This window comes from Hippocampus guttulatus, chromosome 18 (assembly GCF_054856545.1).
Source record: "Hippocampus guttulatus isolate MCC_2025c chromosome 18, RoL_Hgut_1.0, whole genome shotgun sequence".
Classification (NCBI taxonomy): Eukaryota; Metazoa; Chordata; class Actinopteri; order Syngnathiformes; family Syngnathidae; genus Hippocampus; species Hippocampus guttulatus.
In genome coordinates, this window is record NC_141278.1 from 7,958,384 (window position 1) to 7,982,845 (window position 24,462).

Sequence of the window (24,462 nt, forward strand, 5' to 3'; positions counted from 1 at the left end):
GGTCTATTTACGTTTAAAGGCGCGCCGCTAATGCTAACAAACGGCGATGTTAAATTAGCTGACCGTAGCACTGCAGTGCTGACTGGCACGCGCACGCAGCAGGGTTCAAACTACACTCGGGTGTTACGTAATTTGGCGAACGCTACCGGGTCGCGCGCACTAACACGAAGCAGCGGGCGTAACTGTGCACAGGTCAAGTTGATATATGTTTGTCAATGTCCACCAAGGATACCATTATCTAATTATTTGATTGTAGTTGGTGTTTCTTTTAATCAATTGTGATCAGCAGCCACTGCAGCAAGGTAATTTGTCCACCAGATGGCGCCATTTGATTAAAACAACGTGGAGTGAACGAGTTAGAATCACACAAGAGCAACTGAGAAGTGGACTGCAGCAGGAAATGTTTCGTGAAAGTAACAAACAAAATTCCTTAAAAATACTGGACTGGACTAAAATAGGCTTGCTGTTTTTTGTGGTGTTTTTGCTGTGAGTGTGAAAATTTTCATTGCCTGTTAAAGTTTTTTTGCATGCGACAGATTTTTCTAGCTTGTTTTTTGTTGTGAGTAGATTTTGTGGTGTTTTTTTGGGGGGGGACATTTTTTTCAGGTGTTCATGAGATGTTTTTTTTTAGTTTTGGCGGGTAATGTTTTATGTGAGAGACGATTGTGCAAGTTGTTTTTTTGTTGCTGGGTTTTTTTTTTCATACTACATGAGACGTTTTTTGTCAACAGGGTTTTAATGATAAAGGTTAATTTTTTTTTTTTTGGGGGGGGACTGAGTTTTTCTTGGTGTGTGTGAAGACTTTTTTGATTGAGAGATATTTTTCTCTTGCGTGTGAGCGGTGAATGTTATTTTTGCGTTCCAGCAGAGGCCCCTAACAAAGTGTGGTAATTAGCCGTGTTGTGATCTGCTTTCTGTCTTGGTGCCAAACAGGACCCACACCTCCCTCCGGGTATGAACTCTGACCTCATCGCTCAGCCAGACAACAGTACCTCTCCACTGGAGGCCAAACTGGCCATCAATCACATTGCATCAGACGCTTCAAAGCCTAATGGCTACAAACCAAAACGTATGGAGAAAAAAAAAATCACCGTCTGCAGTCCTAAGTGTATTCATTTGCTGAAAAGAAACAGCAGCTTCAATTGCATTATCACTATAGCATTTCGCCACCAAGCAATTGAAATATAATAACACAAATATCCCTCATGCCTACCTTAACGATTAGGCCAAATGCAGTGTGAGACTGGTTAGCACATCCGCCTCACAGAGTAGCAGTGCAGGGTTCGCTCTGGCATACCTGTGTGGAGTTTGGATGTTCTCCCTGTGCCTGCGTGAGTTTTCTCTCGGTCCTGCGATTTCATCCTACATTCCAAAAACATGCATGGCAGGTTGATTGAGCACTCGAAATTGTCTCTAGGTGTGATTGTGAGCGCGAATGGTTGTTCGTCTGTGTGTGCCCTGCGATTGGCTGGCAACCAGTTCAGAGTGTACCCTCCCCCCTCACCCCGGATTGCCCGAAGACAACTGGGATAGGCTCAAAAATGCCCGCGACACTTGTGAGGATAAGTGGATTAGAAAACATTTACAAAATCAAGTCAATGTATTAATTTAAGTTTACTAATGGAAAAAGTCAAGTAGGCTGTAAAGAGCTGCAATGCTGCATACTGCCACCAAGGGGAGCCAGAGTTAGCGTGGGATAGCAGAAGCTAACGTGTACTGTTTACACAGTAACCTAAAAACCTCGACATGAAGCTCACCGTATTTTAACATCCTGTGGTTGATCGGCATGGCATCATGATGCTCCAAATGGTGCACAAGCCATAACTTTATACTAGACAGTCCTTTGGTTTCAGAACAAAACCTGTGAGCAGTCTTTCAGTGAATAACTGAAGATGTGGTCTAAGATTAAATGTTTTTGAAAAAATGAGCAAATGGGTTACACCACAAGAAACAAACCAGAAAGTCCATTTTTTTAACCGTTTTAAATAATTAAATTAACTCAACTTAGAAACCATTTTAAACATACCCTGAGGACGTGAGGGGGGAATGATCCAACCTCCATTTTGGCGCCAGCACACAAAGACTTTTGGCGAAAGATGTTAAATGAAGTGTTTTGCGTCTCCGGCAGACGAAGGAGCACAGTGTGTGACATGGTGTCATCCTCCTCAAAACATTCACACAAAGAGTTCCAATCAGTGCCAAAAGATTCCAGTGTGCCGTAACACAAAGTAATAAAGTCTGCTTGACAGGACAAGACGCACGCACACACACACTAGCAAAAACATCACATAATCAAAATGGCTGCCGTATGCCAGGGCAAGAAACGACAAACAAGCTATCACATTTCAATACTTATTAACTTTCAACCACCACGAGCTAATATTGGTACTATTTTCTTACAATTCGCAAATTTAAGAGCAAATCTGTCATCAGCTGATAAATACATATACTTTACAAAGTTTGAACAAAAGCGAATGTATGCTTTGCATTAGCCGCTACGCTCAGCGTGACGACGCTAACAATGCTAGCCGCATTAATCTTATTAGCCTGCGCTCTCCACAGACCTGCTGGGGGCGCCAACATGAAACAAACACAGGAAACAATAAATCAATTTTTACCTTTTTTTTAATGAACCCTGATTATTGTTTTAACTACATGCGAAGATGAACACATAGAAAGAGAAACACCGAGCGGTTGCGTCCACCTCCTCCACAAAGCCGTCAATCATGTTGATTGACAGCTAACAAGACACTGACGCATGGAATAACAGTTAAACATTACAATGGTCTTTTTTTCTTTTTTTTTTTAAAACACATTTTCCTTTCAGAATCCTCAAAATATGAAAAATTATACACACACACATAGCATTAATAACAGTACTAAAAAAAGAGAGAAAACAGTTTCCTGGGTTACACACTTGTAGTTTAAAAAACAAAAAAAAAGTCAGAAAGCGAAAACAAAAAGGTCCACTTGAAAGAAAGAGTGCAAATTGGAACCCCCAAAAATGTATACATGTAATAAAATAAAAATAAAAACAAAATTAAAAACAGCGGCTGAGCAAGAGTACATACAAAATAAGCTGGTTAATATTATGATACAATATCATTACAATAGTAACAGTAAAATACGCATGTGTGCAGGGAAAGGCGGGGTAACGATTACTGTGATGTTTTCTTGACAAGTCGAGTCAAATGCTGCTCTCTCTCATATATATCCATCCATCCATTCATTTTCCGATCCGCTTATCCTCACAAGAGTCGCGCGGGGTGCTGGAGCCTATCCCAGCCGTCTTTGGGCAGTAGGCGTGGGACACCCTGAACCGGTCGCCAGCCAATCGCAGGGCATACAGAGACGAACAACCATCCACGATCACACTCACACACCAAGGGACAATTTAGAGTGTTCAATCAGCCTGCCATGCATGTTTTTGGAATGTGGGAGGAAATTGGAGTACCCGGAGAAAACCCACGCAGGTCCGGGGAGAACATGCAAACTCCACACCCTGGAGCTGGAATTGAACCCGGTACCTCTGCACTGTGAGGTCGATGCGCTAACCACTAGATCGCTCTCTCCCTCTCACATATATATATGGCCTGCAAATTTAAGAGTCATTTTCTGGCTAAAATGACAAAAATGTGCAAGACCGCAGCTGTCTTTCTGTTTGGAACTGTGGAAACGGAACACACGGGCAGACATTTGCACGAGGCACACGCAACACTTACACACTAACACATACGCATTATAGCTCTCACACTCACACACACACACACATTTTGCACGTGTACACACTGAGCGAGTCATTCTATGGGAAGTCCCGCTCTCTCCACTCTGCGCTGAGGTTTAGTGATGTCATTTCCTGTACGTGTTTGTGTAAAGGGCGTGTGTCATTTCTATGGCAATGTCTGTGATGTCATCTAACGCGGGTGTGTGTGTATGTGTGTGTGTTGGTCAACAGTCCCCTTCTCAGCCAATCAGACTGTGGCGCCAGCTTTGTCCTCGCTGTTTTCTATGTATTGTTCTGACGCTAACTGTTTCTTTAATATTTATTCATCAATATAAATATAAACTCTAATGGCGGCAAAAGAAGGCAAAGGCGTGGTAATACACTGGGAGTTACATAGAATATATATATTTATATATCCTGTATTTATCTGTACACATATATCTTCAGCATTAAAAATAGATTTTAGTTTCCCGATTTGTATCAAACGACCATACTGAAATATAACATTTGGAATTTATTTTTGACTAAAATATATATGTAGTACGTGAGTAGTTTGACGTTAAAAACAGAAGGCAAGTTGGTAGGTGGTGCTTTGAAAAGGCACACTTGTTTAGTTTTAAATTGGAAATATAATTTCTTAAGTCAAGAAAAATAAGCTCTCTGCCTGAGTTTAGCTTTTTGACATTCATGGCAGCAGCGCTCAACCAAAAATGACGTCTGTCAGCCGCGCTTGTTGCCACCCCCCCCCCCCTGCCCTCCCCCAAAAAAGAAAAGGTTCGGCTTTTTGGCTTGGAGAAGCTTGATGCCCTAAAAAACGATGCAACACGCTAAGCCGGGAGTCTTTGGAAACAACGGGAATGATGACGGGATTTGCCAATGCTTCAAAAGCGCTCTAGTTTCTTCGAAAGCAGAGGGGACAAAATGTCCGCCTCGGCAGCTCAACCTGGCCAGCAGCAAGTCTGGGTCACTTCCTGAAAGCGTACAAATGCCCCCCCACTTCCGTCCAGGAAGAAGTGATTCCGTAAAGTCCGGAATGTTCCGGGCGGCCACGACGCCGGGGATCCCTCTTCAGTCTGGAAGCCACCTTGTAAACCACCGCGAGGCACTTCTGTCAAGTCGACAAAACTGAGGGCTCGCCACATGCCAAAAAAAAAAAAAATAAAAAAAAAAAAAGGTGAATCCACAGAGTCCAATCATGTTTTACTGTTCACCACCATTATGACTTTGAAGACGAAAAGTCCGCACTTGTTGTCTTCAAAGGAGTGTGTAACCCAAAGACATAACCCCCCCCCCCCAAAAAAAAAGTGGCGACAAGATCAATACAACATGCAAAAAAAATGCCGCTTTGTGGTCAAGAAATAGTGAAAGGTAGGATTCTGGTACATGACAACCTGTCAAGGTTAAGCAACAAATCTATGAACGTTTCTTCAAACAATATTTTCTTCCAATTATTCAAAAGTCAGTGAGTCAGCAGGATGAAAAACAAATCCCAGTAAATGGAATCAATTCTCTGAAGAATCTAGTCGGGTTTTGTACAATAAAAGCATTTTAAGATGTGGTTTCAAAGAAGCTCGCACTCGTGTGCAGCCAAAAATTAGGTATGTGTGTCGAAAATATAAATGACAAAAAAGGCGAAGGTCATTTTTGGACAGGTTAGTAAGCTCCTCTCGAAAAAAGCTAGGTGCCCTGAGCGCTATCACAAATTAAAAATTTCTGACCCCAAACCCACTCATCAATGCGAAATTTGATATACAGTGGTAACTCTACTTACGAACGTCTCTTCATACAAAATTTTCTAGTGACGAAACGCCTCAACAGGAAAATATCGCCTCTTGTTACGAAATAAATTTCAAGATACGAAAGGTAAAAATATAGTATGGGCTCAGCTACTCGCAGCTCTGCATTTCCTGAACGCAACATAGTTAGAAATGCTCTGCTATTGGCTATTACCTAACATCCTCCTGGCATCCCATTGGCTAAGAGCGACCTCTATCGTATGCGTGTAGATAGATAGATATGTGTCGATGCAGCATCCTCGGCATTCGCCCCTTGGGCCATAAGGCCTTCTTCCGATAGTTACACGTCAATGTGAATGACCCAGAAAAAGTGTTCACCGGTCGGGCGATCGCTCACTACGCTGATGTTTGCCTTGGACATTTTCAAAGGATTGTTAAAAGCCGACAAAAGCAAACGTCCTTTACGAAACGGCAGGGCAAAAACCACTTCTGAAAGAGAGCATGGACTAAAAAAACCAGATGAGGACGGAGTTAAAAGTTAAATGACCATTTTTATTCTTTACTCTTTGTTTTTTTTACATTATGCACAACTCTCATTTATTGCGCAACAATCTAATTGTAACATATTTTGTTGCATTTTTATGCTTTAGGAAACATTCATGTCTAAATTTTGGGGGGTGTCTTGGAACGGATTAGTGCATTTACATGGAAAACGCGTCTCAGCTTTCTCTCGTCAAGAAATTTCTTCCACAACCAATTAATTTCATAAGTGGAGGTACCACAGTAAAGGCAAGTCAATCATGAGTACAACACCCGCAACAAAAGAAGAAGCCACGCCTGAAAAGACAGGAAGTCTGCCATTTTGGTCAGAAGCGACCATTTTAAGGGTCAATTTCGGAAAAATAATCAGCACTACTCTCTTGACTGAACATGCAAGTTGTATTTTAGGCGCAGGGTATACTGTACCTATTTCATGGCCACAAATGAGCATTTTGAACAGAGCTTGTGTGAGGTCTGGCCACAAAAAAAAATTATAATAACTTTGTGTGTGTGTGTGTTATATTCCCATGTAGCCTCGGGGGTCTCAGCAGCTGGCGTTCTCCAGGGACAACTGGGCGGTGGCTCTCTGCAGCTCTGAGCTGCCCCTGCGCTGAGTGGGCGGCGGGGGCATCATTAAGCCCAAAATCAGACCCGGTCCTCCCCCGTTGTCCACTGGCCTCTCCCTCTCTTCCACCTCCTCGCGTCCTTCGGCTCTCACCTTCTTGTCCTCGGCCTCGTCCCGCTCACCGTCCGCCTCCATCTTTTGGTCCTCGCTCCAGCGCCGCTTGAAGCGCAGCTTGAGCGGGATGCAGTGGGTGCCGCCGGGGCTGACGGGGGCCGCCGGCGCCGGCTCCGTCTTCAGGCTGAGCAGCGGGAACGCCGAGTGCCCGGCGCCGAGAGGCGGAGTGGCCGGAGTCTTGAAAACTTCCTCGTCCTCATCGTCCGGGTGTGGATCGTCATCGTGAGAGGGCGGCTGCGGGTAAGGGGCTGGGGGGCTGCCGCTGGCCTTGGAATGATTGTGGAGCTGATGATAGGATACAGGAGCGAAGATGTCATCATCCTCAGGGTTCAGCTCGTCTTCCTCGCTGATGTCGGTCACTTCCACCTCCTCCTCGGACTCGATGTCTGATATGGGCTCCACCTGAAAGGGATATGGTGGGTGGTGCATGGTTATCAACACTGGCTGCTGATGGTCTCACCAGACATGTAGACAGTAGAGTGATTACAGTCAAACCTCAGTTTTCGAACGTCTCTGTTCCCGACCAAAAAGTTCCGAGTTTTTTAGGTCTCGGATGACGACCGAATTTTGGTTCTCGAACAAACTGAGCGCATTTGAATGCGTCACTTGACTCCTCTCGCCTTCCTTACACGAGGAAGTGACGCTTCCTCGTGTAGCGTTCCATTGTGAACAGACGTGTTCAATAAAGATGATTTTTTTTTTTTTTTTTAAAGAGCATGGTTTCGGTTTTCGAACAGCCTTCCGGAACGGATTATGGCCGAAAACCGAGGTATGACTGTATTTGTATGCTGTGTTTGTATGCGTTGATGCTCCGTGTGTGTTAAAGTAGCGACTGTTCCAGCTACGGTCATTTTTGTCAGCATGTTCATGGCATTTGTCATTCCAAGTTAGCATTAAGAAAACTGATTTTCATTAGCCATCCATTTTCTGATCCGCTTTATCCTCACAAAGGTCGCAGGGGGTGCTGGAGCCTATCCCGGCTGTCGTCGGGCAGCAGGTGGGGGACACCCTGAACCGTTTGCCAGCCAATCGCAGGGCACACAGAGACGAATAACCACCCGTGCTCACACTCGCAACTAGGGACGATTTGGAGTGTTCAATCTGCCTGCCAGGCATGTTTTTGGAATGTGGGAGGAAACCGGAATACCCGGAGAAAACCCACGCAGGCCCGGGGAGAACATGCAAACTCCACACAGGAATGCCGGAGCCTGGATCGAACGCACGACCTCTGCACTGTGAGGTCAATGCGCTAACCACCGGACCGGATTTTCATGAGATGAATTGAAATGGTGCGGTTGAACATTTGTCTCGGGGTCTCAGGACGTCACTTTCTGTTCCAAGTCTCACCTTGATCTTGGGCGTCGCCGTGAACAAGGAGGACTGTCCGGCCGCCGATGAAGAGGACGACGCCGCTGCCAGCGAGCTTCCCGCTTCTCTCTGTTTGCGTCCGAGGGGGGGCGGTTGCAGCTTGAACTTGAAGGATTCTTCGCTCCCGCCGCCCCCTAGCTGCGCCCCCAGCGGATGAGAGAGCGGCAGGGGCGGGCCGTGCAGGAGGTGGGGGGCCGGCTTCTCCGGGGTGGGGCGGTGGGGCTGCGGGATGACGATGTTGGGGTAGTGGAGGAAGGCGCGGGGGCTGAGGTGGTAGTTGTAGACAGATTGTGTGTGGGCCTGAAGGTAGTGCTTCATGTCCTCCGGGTTGAAGGAGAAGTGGGAGCCCATCATGGGGGACGGGAGGGACGGAGAGGGGGTGTAAGGCAGGTGTGGGGTGGGGGTCATGGAGAGGGCCGGGGACAGAGTCGGCCCCAGCAGCCCGCCGGGGCCCGGCAGGGGGGACACGGGGAAGGGAGATAGCGGCTCCGGGTGGACCCTGTGAGGTCTGGCGAGCCCCGCCGGGTTGGGGCCGTAGAGCCTGAAGAGAGACTCGTGAGGCAGGCGGGGTGGGAGGAGACCCCGGAAGGCCCTCTCCGGCCCCACGCCCCGCTCCTCCGACCCCACCGCCTCCTCCAGCTCCGAGTTGGTGGAGGTGCCGTCGCTGCAGTCGCTGACCGAACCGCGGGCCATGCGCCGCGCCACGCTGCTGAACACGCCCGGACTGCGAAGCTCCTCGCTTGACGACAATACATCCGATGGCGTGGAAGGGGGGAAACGGAAGTGGGTGCCTCCACTTGGCACCGGGGGGGCGCTCTGCGGGACGCCGCGACCTAAAAAGAGGGGGGCGGGGCAGGCAATCAGACACGACAATGAGCAAAGTGGGACTATTTAGCGCTGTGGATGAACACCATCCTTCCACATTGACTCAATAGGGGTGTTCACACGGCAAGATTTGGTCCGGTGCTACGCCGGGGCTGCCCCAGTAGAGCGTTCACACGTGCAAATTAGCTCCGGCGTAGCCCCGGAAAAAGGCTTACACCCGACCAAATTTGATCCACCTCAGGGAGGTGGTTTAAAAATTTGCTCCGGAGCAAATGCTCGTTTGCGAAGCAGCACCGATGTAAATTTGCACGTGTGAACCAACTGGGTTAAATTTGCTCCAGAGCAAATGCTTGTGAAGCGTACGTACGGCGAAAATGTGTTGCTTTCGTGCTCTGTCGGACTTCCGGCTGGTAACATCTTTCCTTTTGTAGGAGACTGGACTGTCTCGGAGTTGTTTGTGTAGTTTGTTCCTTTGTTGTGTGTTCACAACCCCCCGCCCCCATCATAATTTATTTAGTGATTTCCTCTCTTGATTTTCTGTTTGGCGCATGATGTGTTTGCTTTTCTGAGTGTCATTGAAGTCATCGTTGATTTACGTTTTCGGGGGCGGTCACTCTCGAGCAGAAGGCACGGAGACCGAGAAGGAGAAGGACGTGCCTGTCCAGTAGTCGCTTGAGTTGTGTATACGTTTTAAAAAGAACCAACACGACAGCTCATTTGTTTTCTGTCGTTTTGCTCCGCTGCAGAAACTGCCGTGTGAACGCAAGTGGGGCTGCACCGATGCTGCGCCGTTGCAGACACGCTCAGCGGCTTTGTACGTGTGAACGCTCCACACAATTTGCTGCGGTGCAAAATGTATCGCAACAAAATACATCGGTGCAGCGCCGGAGCAAATGTGTGCCGTGTGAACACCCCTATTGCTGCTGTGCTTCTAATCATTTGCTGCAACAGATCATAAAAAATCAAATTTTAAGAAAAATCATTAAGAACAACCCATGTAAGGTTTTGGCCGCATATACAAAACGTTACTTGTTTGGGAATTTGTGGGCGAGCGAAGACAAATAATACCACAAGCCACGCATCAGTTTGTCTGACGCCAAGGCCGGGAATGTTTGCTGGAAGCTATAAGCATTAAAATCATGGGGGGGGGGGGGGGGGGGGGTCTGTGATCCGGCCTTTCAACAATTTATTTTTACAAGAATCCAGCTTCCGCTATCAATTTTTTCCCCATCTCTTCACTTATGAAAAAGCACACAAAAATTCCAATTCTTGAACACATTTTGCTTTTGTGTTTCTTCTCCTTCTGGGGTATCTCCTAAAAACATTTTTGCCTAGCATTAACTTAAGAGAATTTCCATAGAAAAAAAAATTGATTTGTTTTGTTTGTTTGTTACAGAGACTGAAAATTCTGTGTGAGTAACGTATGGTATCGTTTGGCTCGAAACATACAATGTTCAATTCTTTTTTTCACCGTACTTGTGGCGTTCCGGTCGCAGTCGGTTGAAGGATTACAGTGACCAAAGCGTCTTTACGAATTTGCGTTCGCCTCCCTATGGCATTTCACAGACTGTATCTCAGCATTAAGAGAGACGTTTTGTTCCGACAAAATGACATGGTTGAATATTTTTGTGTTTAAAACACACAATGTGTGATTCTCTTTTTGTTTTGTATCAGTTTGACAATCAACTTCAACTGGCGGAACATGCCCCCCCCCCACCACCCCCCAATCAACTACTGGGCTTCACTGCAAACAACACATAGGATGAATTCCTAATGATTTGCCCCCACCTACTGGTTGGAGAAAATGGGTTCAAGATGGGTGCCCCTTCTTTCAGACCCAACTCCCCTTGACCCCCCCCCCCCCCCAAACTCTGGTGCTCCTTCCAGCAAAACTGTGGCACGGTAATAAATTTCTGGCCTGAGTGAACGTGCCAGAATTAAATACTGGAAAAGTTGCTCTCGCTGCCATTACAAACATGGGCTGGGCTCCTCTCCTTCCCCCACTGGACTGCCACGTGTGTGTGTGTGTGTGTGTGTGCGCGCGCAACAATCAGCGCAGACTGACGTGGGCACGCGTGTGTGCATGCAACATCCCAACACGCGTGGGCCACATCACACACACCAATTAAAGTATCGTGCCGCACTTAAGTCAGCTCCATATGGGCCCTGTTTACACTGGAACAGAACACAGAGAAACCACTTGAGGTGGGGTGGAGGATGGAGTGTGTGGGTGAGGTTGTCATGATGACATCACGCACATCGCGACATGATTTATTTGATTGTTGAAAGGATCACGTCAATCGTGTCGGATTCGGTGGCTTTCCAAGTGCTCTGCCACCTGACATGTTAGCCGCGCTTGCTAATTAGCACCGGAGCAGAGTTTTTGTCCATTTATTGAGCAAATTGATATTTGACACGGGGCAACAGCTCGTTCCGACGGAACAGTATGAAAATAGCTCGAGAACAAAATTTGGATGTGAACGGCCGACAGCGGCGACAAATCCAACCGTTTCAAGCAACGAAAAAGTGACGTGTATGTGCGAGCGCGTGCGCGTGTACCTGAGCCCATGTCGATGAAGGGGTAGTTGACCAGCACCAGTTTGTTGAAGTTGAACTTGTAGGTGAACCTCTTGCCTTTGGTCTTGTGGAGGATCCTCTTGTTGTAGTAGTACCTGCGGGGGGGGGACACCACGTCATCACATGACCCGCCAACATCTCCTCTTCCTCAATCTTCCTCCTCTCGAGTGCCTGCGACGTTCCAGGACATGGTGACCCCCCCCCCCCCCCCATCATGCTGCCCCCCCCACACCCCGCCTCCCAACTCCAACCCCCCGTGGCAAAAAACATGCGGTTATATATGTGAAGGAAGTGAGGCAGGATGAGTCACCGTAAGAGAAGGTGGAGGAGTGAAGAGCGAGCGCCTGACAGCTCATCTAACAAGATGATCAAATGGCCCTGGCGTGAGTCACAGCGAGCCTCCGGACTTTGATTCAGCAGAGTCTCTCGCTCCATTGTGAAAGGCGAAAACTGAATTCACGGAGGGCTTTATTCACATTTTCCACACGCCGGCTGGATTCACACATTTTGATGTCAACAAACTGGAAGATTACGTCTCCTTCCGTTCGATTGGACTTCTTTTTTTTCTTATGTGTCACGACACTGCATTGGTGACGCTAAATGACACATCTCACGAGACCCAATCTGAGCCACGTTTGCACCGTCATAGACGCAATCATATTTTTTTTAGAATTGATTATGCGACAGATTATCCCACTCTGTCATCAGATTAAAATTGATTTTGCATGATTAAACAACTATTAGTGTTTGCCTGGTGAGTGCTGTGGGAGTCGCATATGAGAGTGTCGAGGTGGCTGTTGTGAACTCAAGGTGGCTAGGTGTATGTGGGCACCTAAAAGAGGCAGACGGTTTGACAATTTCATCATCGGCATTACCGATTAGGGCAGGGGTGTCAAACCTACGGCCCGCAACTGGCCCCCAAAGAGGTTTGATACGGCCCGTGGGATCATTTAAAAGTGAAAAAAATGCATTAAAGACAGAATGAATATTTTAAATGGCATGTAATTCGTGTTTTGATCGCAGTAGAAGACAACATCTGTCACCGAGATAGACCCAACGCAGCAAATGATATGAAAGCGCCAATCAATGCTTCTTGAGACCAAAACAAAGGAAAGAGATGATATTTTGGTGATTCATAGCACAGTATGGTATAATGTTAATGGTTCGGCCCACTTGACATCTACCGAGTCCATATGTGGCCCACAATGTGAAATGAGTTTGACACCCCTGGATTAGGCAGATTGGATCTGATGACACGGTGAAGGGGTACCTAATCAAGTGTCTGGCGAGTGTAACCAAGCGACGAGCACTCAAAATAAAAGCCAGACGTGGGTGGCGTCGGGCCTGTGCGAGCAGTCATGATGGATGTGCGGCTCCTGGAAAGCGTCGTGGAGAAGTCCAACACGTATGCGCGAAAGAACACACACACATCCTGGACGACCCTCGTCTGGTCTTTGATGCCGACTTGAACCATCTTGAGCGCGAGCGTGCTCGCTGGCTCCGTGCGCCCGAGTCACGAGCGGCTGCGACATTCCCACGCGGCACTGGCAAATAAGGCGCAGATGAGCCGGAGGAGGGCTGACATATAACAAGGTGCGAAAGCGCATGTGTGCGTGTCATGAGACAGCGCAACTCATCCGGCAAATGAAACCCACACCAACCTACAACACGGATGACAAACCGGGTGCATGCGTTATGTACACTAAGAGAACAGACCGTCCTCTAAATAAAACCCCGAACGACATCATAAATGTGCACAACACAGTCCGAGAGAAAAGTCCGAGAGAAAAGTTTCGAAATTGGACCATCACCCGCCACTCAATCTGACCTGGACCGGTTCTGAGACGTGTGACAGACAAGAAGTGAGGAATATGAGCAAGAGCGGCGCTGAAAATGAGAAACAGAAGTCATGATGTCCACCCGGTTGTTTGCCAGGAAGGCTAACGTCATTTTATGAACCATCTTTTTTTTTTTTTTTTGGTGTCATAAAGTTCTTTTCCATCCTGAGAAATGTGTCCGTCTTCAGAGGTTTAACACTGTCATAAAATTTACTGCCGGGGGGGGGGCGGGGGGGGGGGGGGATCTAAATGCATGCGCGTGTATACAATGGTTGCTAACTGGTTAGCCGCTAACGCCTGCTCGCAATATTGTGGGAATCACAATGGCTGAGGAGACGTTCTAAATTCATTCAGTGTCATCCATTTTACACTACCAGGGGAAAAAAATAAAAAGCGTACATAAAAACGGATCTGGGATTGAATGTTTGGATTCTTAAAAGACATGAATAGATGTCTCCTCGGTATTGAATTAGTCTTAATATTGTGCTTGCTTGCCATGTTGAATAATATCAAAGTGGAGCTTGTATGTATATCTACATATATATATATATATATATATATATATATATACTGTATATATATTTTCTTAAGAATAATGCTGAGAGTTGCGAGGCAAACTAGTATTAGAAAAGTATTGCAATACCTGAAGCATCAGCAACTGTACAAAGTTGTACAGCACAATTTCATTAACTGTTAGCCGAATGCTAACATCATGCATCTTCCGAAAGGCAACTGGCAAACTTTGTTACAGAGAACACATGTGAATAAACATACAAGCCTTTCAACCATTTTTTAAAAAAAAACGATAGCTGACCTGAGGGCGCGGCTAAGCTTGTCGTAGTTCATCTGCGGCTTACACTTGCGGGCGCCCCACAGACGGGCCACCTCGTCCGGGTCCTTGATGACAAACTCGCCGTAGTCGCCCTGCCAGGCGATGACGTCGTGGTACTCCTCCTTGCGCAACAGTTCGAGGATAAAATGCCACAGCTGGATCTGCCGCGAGCCCGGGCTCGACTCGGGCTTGTAGGCCCACTCGGGGAAGGCGAACCCTGCGAGTGGATGACAGACAAGAAGGGAGATCAGGTGGAAGGTCGGTGAACCACGAGGGGCGAAAGTGAGCTTTAAATGACATTCAAGTCGGCACCAGCGATGAACGTTAATCCAAAATCAATTCTAATCAGATTATTCCATCGAAAGAACAATCAATAATAAAAATATTCAACAGGATTCTTGTTGTGAAGCCTATCCTGAGCCATTTGTTGAACCAAGATGGCTCCAAAGCCTTGGCTCATAGGAGAGTAATAACCGCGTCGGCGTATGCTGACGTATTAAAATCATTCTATGCTATGCTAATAGTAACAACCAGAAGACTGCATATTCTCTGTTGAACTATTTAATGGCTGCCAGGATGATCGAGACATATCCGCGGAGCCTTTTTCTGCTGAAGAAGGCCTGATCCGTCCAAACTGGTTTCTACTCTTACAACCGTCTCGGTGACTCAGCGTACAACTCTTGCGAGTCGCGACTCCAGAATCTTAATTCTTGCAGCTGCTTTCTCAGCACCACAATAGCTGGAACGTAACGTGCTGACTTTGCCTCGGCTGCCGGGAATAAGTCGGGCTGGCCGCCACCGAGGGCGGTTTCCACTGCAGGTCGCGGTCGCATCACCGGCATCGCGCTTCTATCGCCGCCGTTCAAACGGGTGGACCTTGGCCAGGGTGCAGACAAAATATAAGCACGCAGGCGCTGTAGCAGTAAAAGACTCAACATACGGTTCTCGGTGTCACACATACACACACATACACTCACACACCTAATTAAAACCAGATGTGCTTGGCACCCAGGCTCAGCACTGAGGTTAGGAAACATATGGGCACAATATAACAATAATGCTTTCTCTCTGCAAAGTGTGTGTGTGTGTGTGTGTGTGCGCGCGCGCGTGTTGAAGAAAAGCCCCATGACAAGCGCTTGGTTGCAATCAGTTTCCCATTTTCCACAAACTGTCATATAGATATAACATCATTAGCTATGACACACACACACAACTAGTCAGATATGTCACACGGGCAGGTAAGTGTGCACATCTGGTTCACTTAATTGGCTTGTAAATTATTTGGGTCAGTGTCATAAAAGCCGACGAAAACATGAAAAAAAATTTTTAAAAATTTAAAAATAAAAAAGTTACATACACCTGGCAAAAATGCCCCCCCACCCCACAGTTCAAAGGTATCATAATATGGAGCGCAGATGGCCAATAAAATAATTACAAGCTTACATATTTTGGCATGCAACTGCTTGTCATTTATGAACATATCGGGAATTGCCGAAAAGAAGTTCCGGGGAGTTCGCCAGGTGATGGAAAACCATTTTGGCCCCACGTGGGTCAAATGCACACAGTCATTAAACCAACAAAATTTTTTTGCACTCAAGTCCGACTCATCTGAGGATCGGCCCAAAAGGAGTCTCGATCCGATACCTCTGCGATTTCTGAGAGGGAAATTTTTCTCGGTGATGGGAAAAAAATGCGTGTGGTTTAGAAAATTTTTCCAGAAATCAAACCTCTAATAAGTATCGAAACTTAGTATCGGTGACTTGAACTCGTACTTTATCGAAAAACAGTGGTGTCTATTCGTCCCCAGAGTAGGAGCGCGTGCTAGCGAGCGTGTGCGCGGCTGTGTGCGCGTGCTGATTCGGCACATTCTGTCTGCACGACACCGATTTACGTAGCAGCTCATTTACAGCTTGAGTAAGCAGCGGCAGGACTCCCTCCTTATCAACATCGGTACCATAACGGCGGGGATAAAGGGCGATGTCACACGCGTCGCTTTGCCGAGGGAGGGCTAACCGGGTTAGCGGGAGTAATCCTTCGCAAGTGAGCACACGCGGAGTATCAAATGAAAGAATGAGAGGAACTATCTCAATGCATATGGGATCGTCCTCATATTTTGGCGAAACAGTCCAAAAATGTGATCCACTTCCCCCTGCAGGGCAAATTTAAACATATTCAAGCTGCCTGATTGTCCACTGAGAGTGGCTACGAGTCACCCGCGAAACTAATGAGGAAAAGCACGATTTAAAAAAAAATTGGAGCTGCCAAATCGTCTTGATCGGGTTAAAAAATGTTCGTCCTGGCTAGGGTGACACATTTTACTATTAAAATACAAATAAAAAACAGCAGACGCAGCATCAACGACGACGACTAATTGGACTATTGAACAAATAGATAAGAAGAGATGATGGACAAATGATCTGGAAACAATGTTTGATTGTGTCTTCGTGACCATAGCATTAGGTACGCTTGCGCAATCCACTTTGATTGAAAAGATCACCGTTAAAAAAAACAACAACAAAAGACAACTGTTTCAATTTTCAATCCTTTCCACATTGCGAACCGAATTTCAAACTGATCACGAGTGCTTTAAAACAATCCAAGTACATTTTGGAAAATGTCAAAGCCCATGAGCAATCAGTTGTGAAAAATAGTGCCAACTCAAAAACTTGAGTCGAGTCAAAGATACAAATGTCTTTTTTTTTTTTTTGCACTCGGCAGGCCAAAATGACAAAGACACTAATACAATATGTATCATGAGGGGCTGAAAATGGAAGACTCTCGACTTTTTGCCCGACTTCTATACCAGAAAGGAGAACACTGATCATGGACAATGCAAAGCGCCCGCTGCACAGCACCATGTCGAGGCAGAGAAGCAGCTTCAGTGACAAGCCGCTGTCGCCGCCTTGCTCGACTGACAGCCTGAGGAAATCCTTTGTCCCTCACGCCAAGCGGCTTTTAAGCAGCGTTCTCTTCGTTGATTTATTTCTCCGAGCAACCATCCGTCTAAATGAGGGAATAGGAATGAGTGCGGTGAGTCAGCCCGCAGACAATGAGGTTCTTAGAAAAACATCTGTCAATGGGGACCAATCACTCGTGCGCACGTGCCCGTACGCGCGCATGTCTCACGTTCAAGCGCCGGCGTGGGCGAGCCGCAGGCATACGGCAGGTGAAGTGGGCGAGGTGTGCTCAGGCGTGGGCGCGCGGAGCACGTGCGCAAACCAACGCAGGGATCGTGAACACGCCCACGTGCGTGCACGCGCGCCAGCGAACGAGCGCGTCCCCACTGACTCACGCCGTGTCGGCTGTTGTCGTCCGCCGATTGCGCCTCCCACCCTTGTTACCATCTCCCTTTTTTTCCCTTTCACGACGGCCCGCCCGCCCGCGCGCCGCCTGACCGAGACGCAGTCGCCTGGCAACGCAAGCTTTTAAAGCGCTAAAAATAAGTCGATGACTCACGACGAGATAGGATTCAATTATAGGGGGAAAAAAATAATACAAAATAATAAAAAAAATCAAGTTGTTGGGAGGAGTTTGCGGAGTTTTGGACGGCAAGCCAGCGGATCAGCTCACATCTGGACACAGAACTGGAGAAGTCCGGAAAAAAAAAAAAGCTACAAAATTTGTTTAGGATTCAAAACAGTCCCAGTCGGTTGTATTTCTGTACATGTGGAGCTCATTCATCAAGCACTCAGGGATGGCAATGGCTCGTGATGAAAAAAAGCGGAAAGGGGCGTGGCCTGGACGGGGCGACCAATCACAGCAAGTAAGACATCATACATGTCCAATCGCAGGGCTGTTTACAATCGGAAGATGCAAAGACTGATCGGGAGAGCTCGTGAAAACTCGACGATAAGGTACCTGACCCCCCCTAAAATTTTCTCAACGGATTTAGATGATTCACAAAAACGATCAATTTAAGAAAAAACGGTGGATTTCCGCATATCCGCGGAAAATTGCCATCCCTGAGCACTATTGCAGCAAAATGGGCCAAGAGCGGACATAAAAAAAAAAAAAATAACTAGCTCATGAAAATACTTTTTAACTCATTCAGTAACAGCCAATTCTAGACCAAGTCTGAAAAGACGTTTAAAAACGTCATTGGGAGTGAATGAGTTAATATCAAGTGTGAATTTCGACACCCAAGTTCATGTGGTCTGCATACATCTGCTGTCCGGTCAAAGTCAAAAGGTAAGCAGAGCTGCATGCGGGTTTGTTGGGAGACACAGATGATTAGTTGAAGAAAAAAAAAAGGCACACAGATTGCTTGGGGTGTCATACTTGTAGGTGGCAATAATTAACCAAGTGCATAAAAGGGCACTATATGAAGTGCTGCGTCCACAAACGAAAATACCGTTGCCGATAAAGCTCTGCAGATACGACAGTGCATCACCGTGTGTCCACACGGAGTGCTGGCAGATACAATGTGAGACAAATGTGTTTTTTTTTAAAAAGATACTATAAGGTAAGATATTTTGAGGGTGAGGTATTTTTGATATCACACTTCCAAAGCGGAGTCACTGATCGAGCTAAAAAAAAAAAAAAGGTATCCAAGGCTGTCAGCAACAAGTTTCTGTAGTGCGCCGCCCTCTGTGTGCATTCACCGCTCCCTTCCTCCTATTCTTTGCCGGGTCTATATTTAGCTCTCGCAAAGGTTGTCTGTGACTCGGGGGCACGGCGGTGATGCAGGGAGGCGAGCGGGCCGCGCAAAACGGCGACGGCTGCCGAGGTTATCTGGATGGATCAGCCTGCGCGCAAAAAAAAAAAAAAAAAAAAAAGGCAGGAAGTTGATGGCCAGGCGTCTCCCTGATGTGGAAAGTGTGGGAAAGTCAAGTTCCAAAGGGAATAAATAAAAGACACATCCAATCTAAATGAGCACCCCGGAACACAGATACATTTGCAAAAACTGTGGAGGGAGCGTTCGCACCGCCTCAATAAGAATCGGCGCGATTTTAAGCTTTCCCGGGATTCCGGTTTTTCATGATCTCTCGAGTGGCCAAAAGATCAAATCGCGCAAACTCGGCTGGTTGTCTGCTCTCGGCCGAAGGCAACTGGAGCACCTGCGCCCATGTGGATCGCATAGTTCAGTCTGACCCCTGAGCTTGTAATTAGCCCTTTTCGAGGATGGACATTCGGTGGCTCGGAGCCAGAGAAGAAGTCTGAAAACCAGCGGGGAGTGTCGGGAGGGAAACAGGCTGGAAAGATTAGTGGAGGAGATTGGCGGGGGGGGGGGAAGCCCGCGGAGATAAAAGCGGGAGAAGGTTCACAGCGAGGAGCCTCACTCGTGACAAGGGAGCAGCCGGAACAACACCATCCCGAATACAAAACCAAAAACTTTTGCCGTTGCGCCGTCTCGTCTCGCGGTTCTGTGGCCCCGCTGACGCTCTTCCCACGGTTCATCCAAACCCAAAGTATCGCCCAGGAGCCGTATTTCTTTTTGTGCGATAATCACGGTGATAACTTCGGAGCAGCTGAAGCAAATCCCAAGCGTTCGAAAGACTCCCATCAGCCTCGATGACCTGAGCGGCTTTGAAAAGTCGCACGGGAGAGATTCCGTTTGATAGCCGTCATTCACTCCCAAAGACGTTTTTCACCGTCTTTTCAGATTTGGTCCAGAATTGGCTGGTACTGAATGAGTTTTTAAAAGGCGTCGGCCTTTTAACGGACAGCGGTCTAAAAACAGAACCGAGAAAGAACTTTCAAGCGCAACAAAGACTGTGACTAGACCGGTTTGCACGGTCAGGGCCAAGTACATTCTCAGGTGTGCTCCAAGCGGGCGACCGTGAAAGGCGACAAACAAGATCCAAGGGCGCCTTGACAAGGAGATTCTTATCGTAGTTGACCTCCTGACAATCCTCGATTCATATATCATCGGCTGACGATACGAGTGCTGAGAGCAGCAGATTCCGTGCGTACAAGACTGAGCTGGGAAAACGTGTCTGAGCAGGTCATGGTCGACCCTGCTCCCCTGTGAAAACGCTGGACTCGAGTTTGCCCGGCTCCCAAGCATCAGGACTGCGTTTTGGGAGAAAACGGGGGAACGAGCCTCAGCGAGAGATGGAATAAGAGAGACCCCCCAAATATATTTTTCTTAAAAGAGGAGAGGGAGATGAGTCACAGCATCTGACGAGAATGAACACAAGTGCTTTGAAAGCAAACGTCGTTCGCAGGTTGTCCCTGCCTTCAAAAGCAGATTTTAAGACTTCCGCCAATTTTTTTGGAGGGGGGTGAGGAAATGGGCCATTTTCAATTTGACAAAATGCGAACGAAATTCCCGTTAGCTTCAAACATCTTGGCTTTGTGATTGGGTTTTTTTTAAGCACCGTTTTTTTTGTGATGATAAAAACAAGCCAAATTTCTTTCCAACGCCTAATGACATTTTTCGTGATCAAATTCAATTAAAAAAAATTAATAAGGATGTTGGGGCACATTGAGGTAAATCCGGGGATAGAAAAGTCAAGCCCGGTGGAATCCCAGAAGAAGCCGAGCGAGGCAGCTGCAGTCGTTTGTAGCGCGGCAGTGCTGGGAGAAATTTAGAACTGGCTCCCGTGTTGCGGTTTTGGTCATCCGACGACTTTCATTTTCCTCCAACACACGCACGCACGCGCGCAAAAGCGCACACGTGCGGCCGCAGCCCAGAATAGGCCCTCTGTGCTTCACATCCGGCAGGCTCGCATCGCAGACTCAGACCAAGACTGGCTGCCAATCAAACCTTTCGAGCCGCCTTCCTCTGCTTTTGTGACGCGTAGCAACGCAGCAAAGCAGGCGGCAACACTGTGGAAGTGGGGGCGGGGGCGGGGGGGGGGGGGGGGGAGACAGGAACCATACAAACATTTTGCCTTCGATTTCTGGGAGATTAGCTGCTGGATGCTCGTCAGGAATAAATGTCAAGCTTCTGATCAGCTCCACATGTCCTCCGCGGGTTCTGCTGAGATGACTTTTCTTCAATATGTGTCAACGCCGAGAGATCACGTCCAACAAAGTTTCAGATTCGACACGAGACATGAACCAAATTTGTCGCTTTTGACAAATACACACGGTGGAAAATGGAACACTTGGGCCTCGGAATCCCTCAAATCCTCCGAAGTTTAGTAGGGGGGGGGGGGGTTAGTGAGCCAAAACACCATAGACAAGACAATTTTTATTTTGGTTTGTTATGACTAAATGTTATCGGAGTTGATATGACAATCAGTGAAATGCGAGCGAGCATCTGTGAGGTGCAGCACTGGAAGGGAATCAAACAGAAGAAGGTACGCTTTGGTCTCACGTCGAAAACTGCTCCGCACGGCACTGAGAATGTTTGTTTTTGCTCGCAGGGAGGTGCTGTGCGAGGAATCACTGCGCACCAAGCGCAAGTCAGCCCGCGCGTTCGATTCCCCACGCAGGGAAAAAAATAAAATTTAAAAAAAAGGGGGGGGAGGGACTTTCTCTCATCGGAGACGTCTGGCTGCTTTACTCAGCCTTTCCTCACCCGCCGCCGCCGTAATTCCCCCGTCGGCGGCATTAAGGTTGGATCTTCTCGCCTCTAGACTGAGCGGCTCGTGCTCAGCCTTTAAAAAAAAAAAAAAATTCAAAGGCGGAGGCGCGGTGGCGTCACCGCAGGGACGAGGAGGCACTCGCCAGCCAAGGCGGGAATATTAAAAGAGCGTGTGCGCTAATGCGAGACAGACGACCGCCGCTTGCATGTGGGGGGGCTCGAGGCTCTGATTTTCATTGGGACTCTCGACTCGTTACCGCCACCAAAGAAGTTGGCAGGGCTTTTTTCCCCCCCCCCACCCCCGATTCCACAAAACTTAATGGAGGGGTGGCGCACGGGCCAAGGAAAAAGTCATGACATTTTCGTGCCCTTTTGCTTCGCATTTCGTTACCTTAATTTCTCATTGTGTTAAAAAGGCACATTCAAAAATGTGACTCATAATTTATGTTTGTCTGCAAAATGTCGGGTCTCTGATCAAACCCGACAGATTTGAGCGCAAATAAATCGACATCGGTCAATATCTAATCAAGGTTTGGCCGAGGGGGTGCTACTTAGGTGTGGAACTAGCATTTATGCTAACTCCGGCACATTACACGATTTATTCTTGCGTTGATTAATGTGCCCTGTCCCAATGAAATATTTTTTAAACTATGATATCGTTTCACATGTTATTTTCACATTAATCCGCAAGAGGGCGCTCTAGGCCTGTGTTGAGAAGTCGACGTTGAGTCTGACGTGAGTGACATAGAAGAAGAAGCGCCGCAACTTCTACCTCCGCAGTTGTTTAAAAGTGACACCGATTTCATCGGATTTCGTGATTTGGAGCGACACTGATGGTTTGGTCAACTTGTTAGCATGTTATTTATGTTCTCGTGATCTGAATAACTCTTCATATGTTAGGTGAACATTTTAACATGTAACGTTAGCATAGCGTACACTTATTTTGCCTGTTGTTAGCCTATTTTTATTATGAATCGCCTTTCGAGATGACGTGTCTGTTCTTGATGTTGACTTTTATCAAATAAATTTCCCCCAAAATGCCACTAATACTCCAGTGCGACTTATTTATGGTTTTTATTTTTATTTTTTATGCATTTTATGCCTGCTGCGACCTATACTCTGGAGCGACTTATAATCATGAAAATACAGTAGTATCTGTATTTATTTTTATTTTTTGCTCCGCAGAAATTTTCCCATGCTGTTCCTGTACAAATGTAATATCAGTATCAGCGTTGGCTCACGAAATATATCGGTCTCAAAAATAAATCTATAATTCCTGATCCTTAGGTTATATTGACAAAGGCATGTTACTAACAAGCAATTTGCATGCACAATACATCTGCTTTAAAATTTATCATGAGTTTCCCATAGAATGAAAACGAGAGATACAATCCAGACACCGAGAGGACGTGAGACGAAATCATGCAAGTAGATGATTGAATCTTCTTCGGAAGCTCCACGTTGAGAAACGCGTGGCTCGCTTCAAGGAGACGACGGCAGAAGTTTGGGCCGTGATAAGGCGAGAGCACAAAGGTGAACGAGTGACCTTTCAGGCTGACCTCATCAAACGCCGCCTGCGCTTATTATCACTAATTGCGTTTTACGAGCCACCTTTGAAGCGGCCAACGACGCCACGGAGCAGCTCGACCGTTCCTGCGCTCCGAACTAGTTTTCGTGATGAGTAATCAATTCGAGCCCTTTGCGCGTCGAGCGGGTGACGAGCGTGACATCAAATGCACACCCGTGGCATGTCCGGACAAAGAGAAAAACTAAACGGGAGAGACAAACGTCGAGTTTCTGAACGTTTTTAGACAAAACAGGAGAAAACCTTCACTTGGTGCCTCAGTCAAAACATGATAGAATTGCCATTGGGTGTGTTGAGACCAGGACCCTTTTTTTTTTGTCAGTCACTAAGCAGTTTCTGGATAAAAGGAAGATCCTAACAACAACCAATCCAGGGTGTAACTCCGCCCTCTTGCCCAAAGTCAGCTGGAAGAGGCTACAGCTCATCCTCCAGCCTAATCGGGACTCGAATGGAATATTTCAAGCCCTTGCTTAAGTAGAATTTTTTTTTGGGATAGATTTCACTTCAGCAAAAGAATCTGTCCATCGCCGAGGACAACCACCATTTGGAGATAGTTTATCAGCCAGGAATCCTTTTCCTCGTCGCAAAGGAAATTCCGCGTGGTCGTCTTGACACGTCCTTGTCGCGTTGCGGTGCAAATGCATCAGACGACAACAATGTAAGGCGCGACGAGGCTCAGTCTTATGATATACTAGAGTTAAAAATAAATAAAGAAATACATTGGCAGAATGAACATGATATAGCGGGTGGGAGACCGGGTATAAATTATTTCGATAACATCCGATCTTAACAGTGTCATCAATGAGTTTCATTTCAAGATCAAAGGGGCCATTTTAGGTCCACGTTAAGACCTTCATTTCGATTCCCAAACATCCCTAACGTTCCAAATGAAACCCTTCACCTGTTTTTTCCCGCACACGCAAACTGCGGACGGACCATTTTGAATCCGATCTCTCCCGGCGGGAAGATGGAAACATGGCTGATGGTGGTCGACTGGGCCGCGGTGGTTTCGACCACAAATCGTCGTCGGCCGCGAAGCATCAAATAAAAACAAATAGTTGACACGAGCTGCTGAAGTGTGTGCAAGTGAACCGCGCCGAGACCACACATTCGTCAATGTTAAGAGACGTTGGGCCGACTCGTTGGAAGGTATATCAAAAAAATATTAGCTTTTGGATGGGGCTTGGAAAAAAAAAAAGGCAAGCAGCAAGTGTATGTGCTCGG

General features: G+C 47.0%; 1 protein-coding gene across 1 annotated transcript in view; it reads right to left on the minus strand.

The window, feature by feature from the left end:
• Positions 1-2,607: 2,607 nt before the first annotated feature.
• The window catches only part of erf (Ets2 repressor factor), a 28,027-nt gene continuing 6,172 nt past the window's right edge, over positions 2,608-24,462 (minus strand). Inside the window, exons 2-5 of the mRNA XM_086137122.1 lie at positions 14,162-14,396; positions 11,492-11,604; positions 8,087-8,940; positions 2,608-7,141 (exon numbers count right to left, since the gene is read on the minus strand). Coding sequence (XP_085993248.1) covers positions 6,545-7,141; positions 8,087-8,940; positions 11,492-11,604; positions 14,162-14,396 — 1,799 coding nt within the window. The 3' untranslated portion in view covers positions 2,608-6,544. The remainder of the gene's footprint in view (positions 7,142-8,086; positions 8,941-11,491; positions 11,605-14,161; positions 14,397-24,462) is intronic.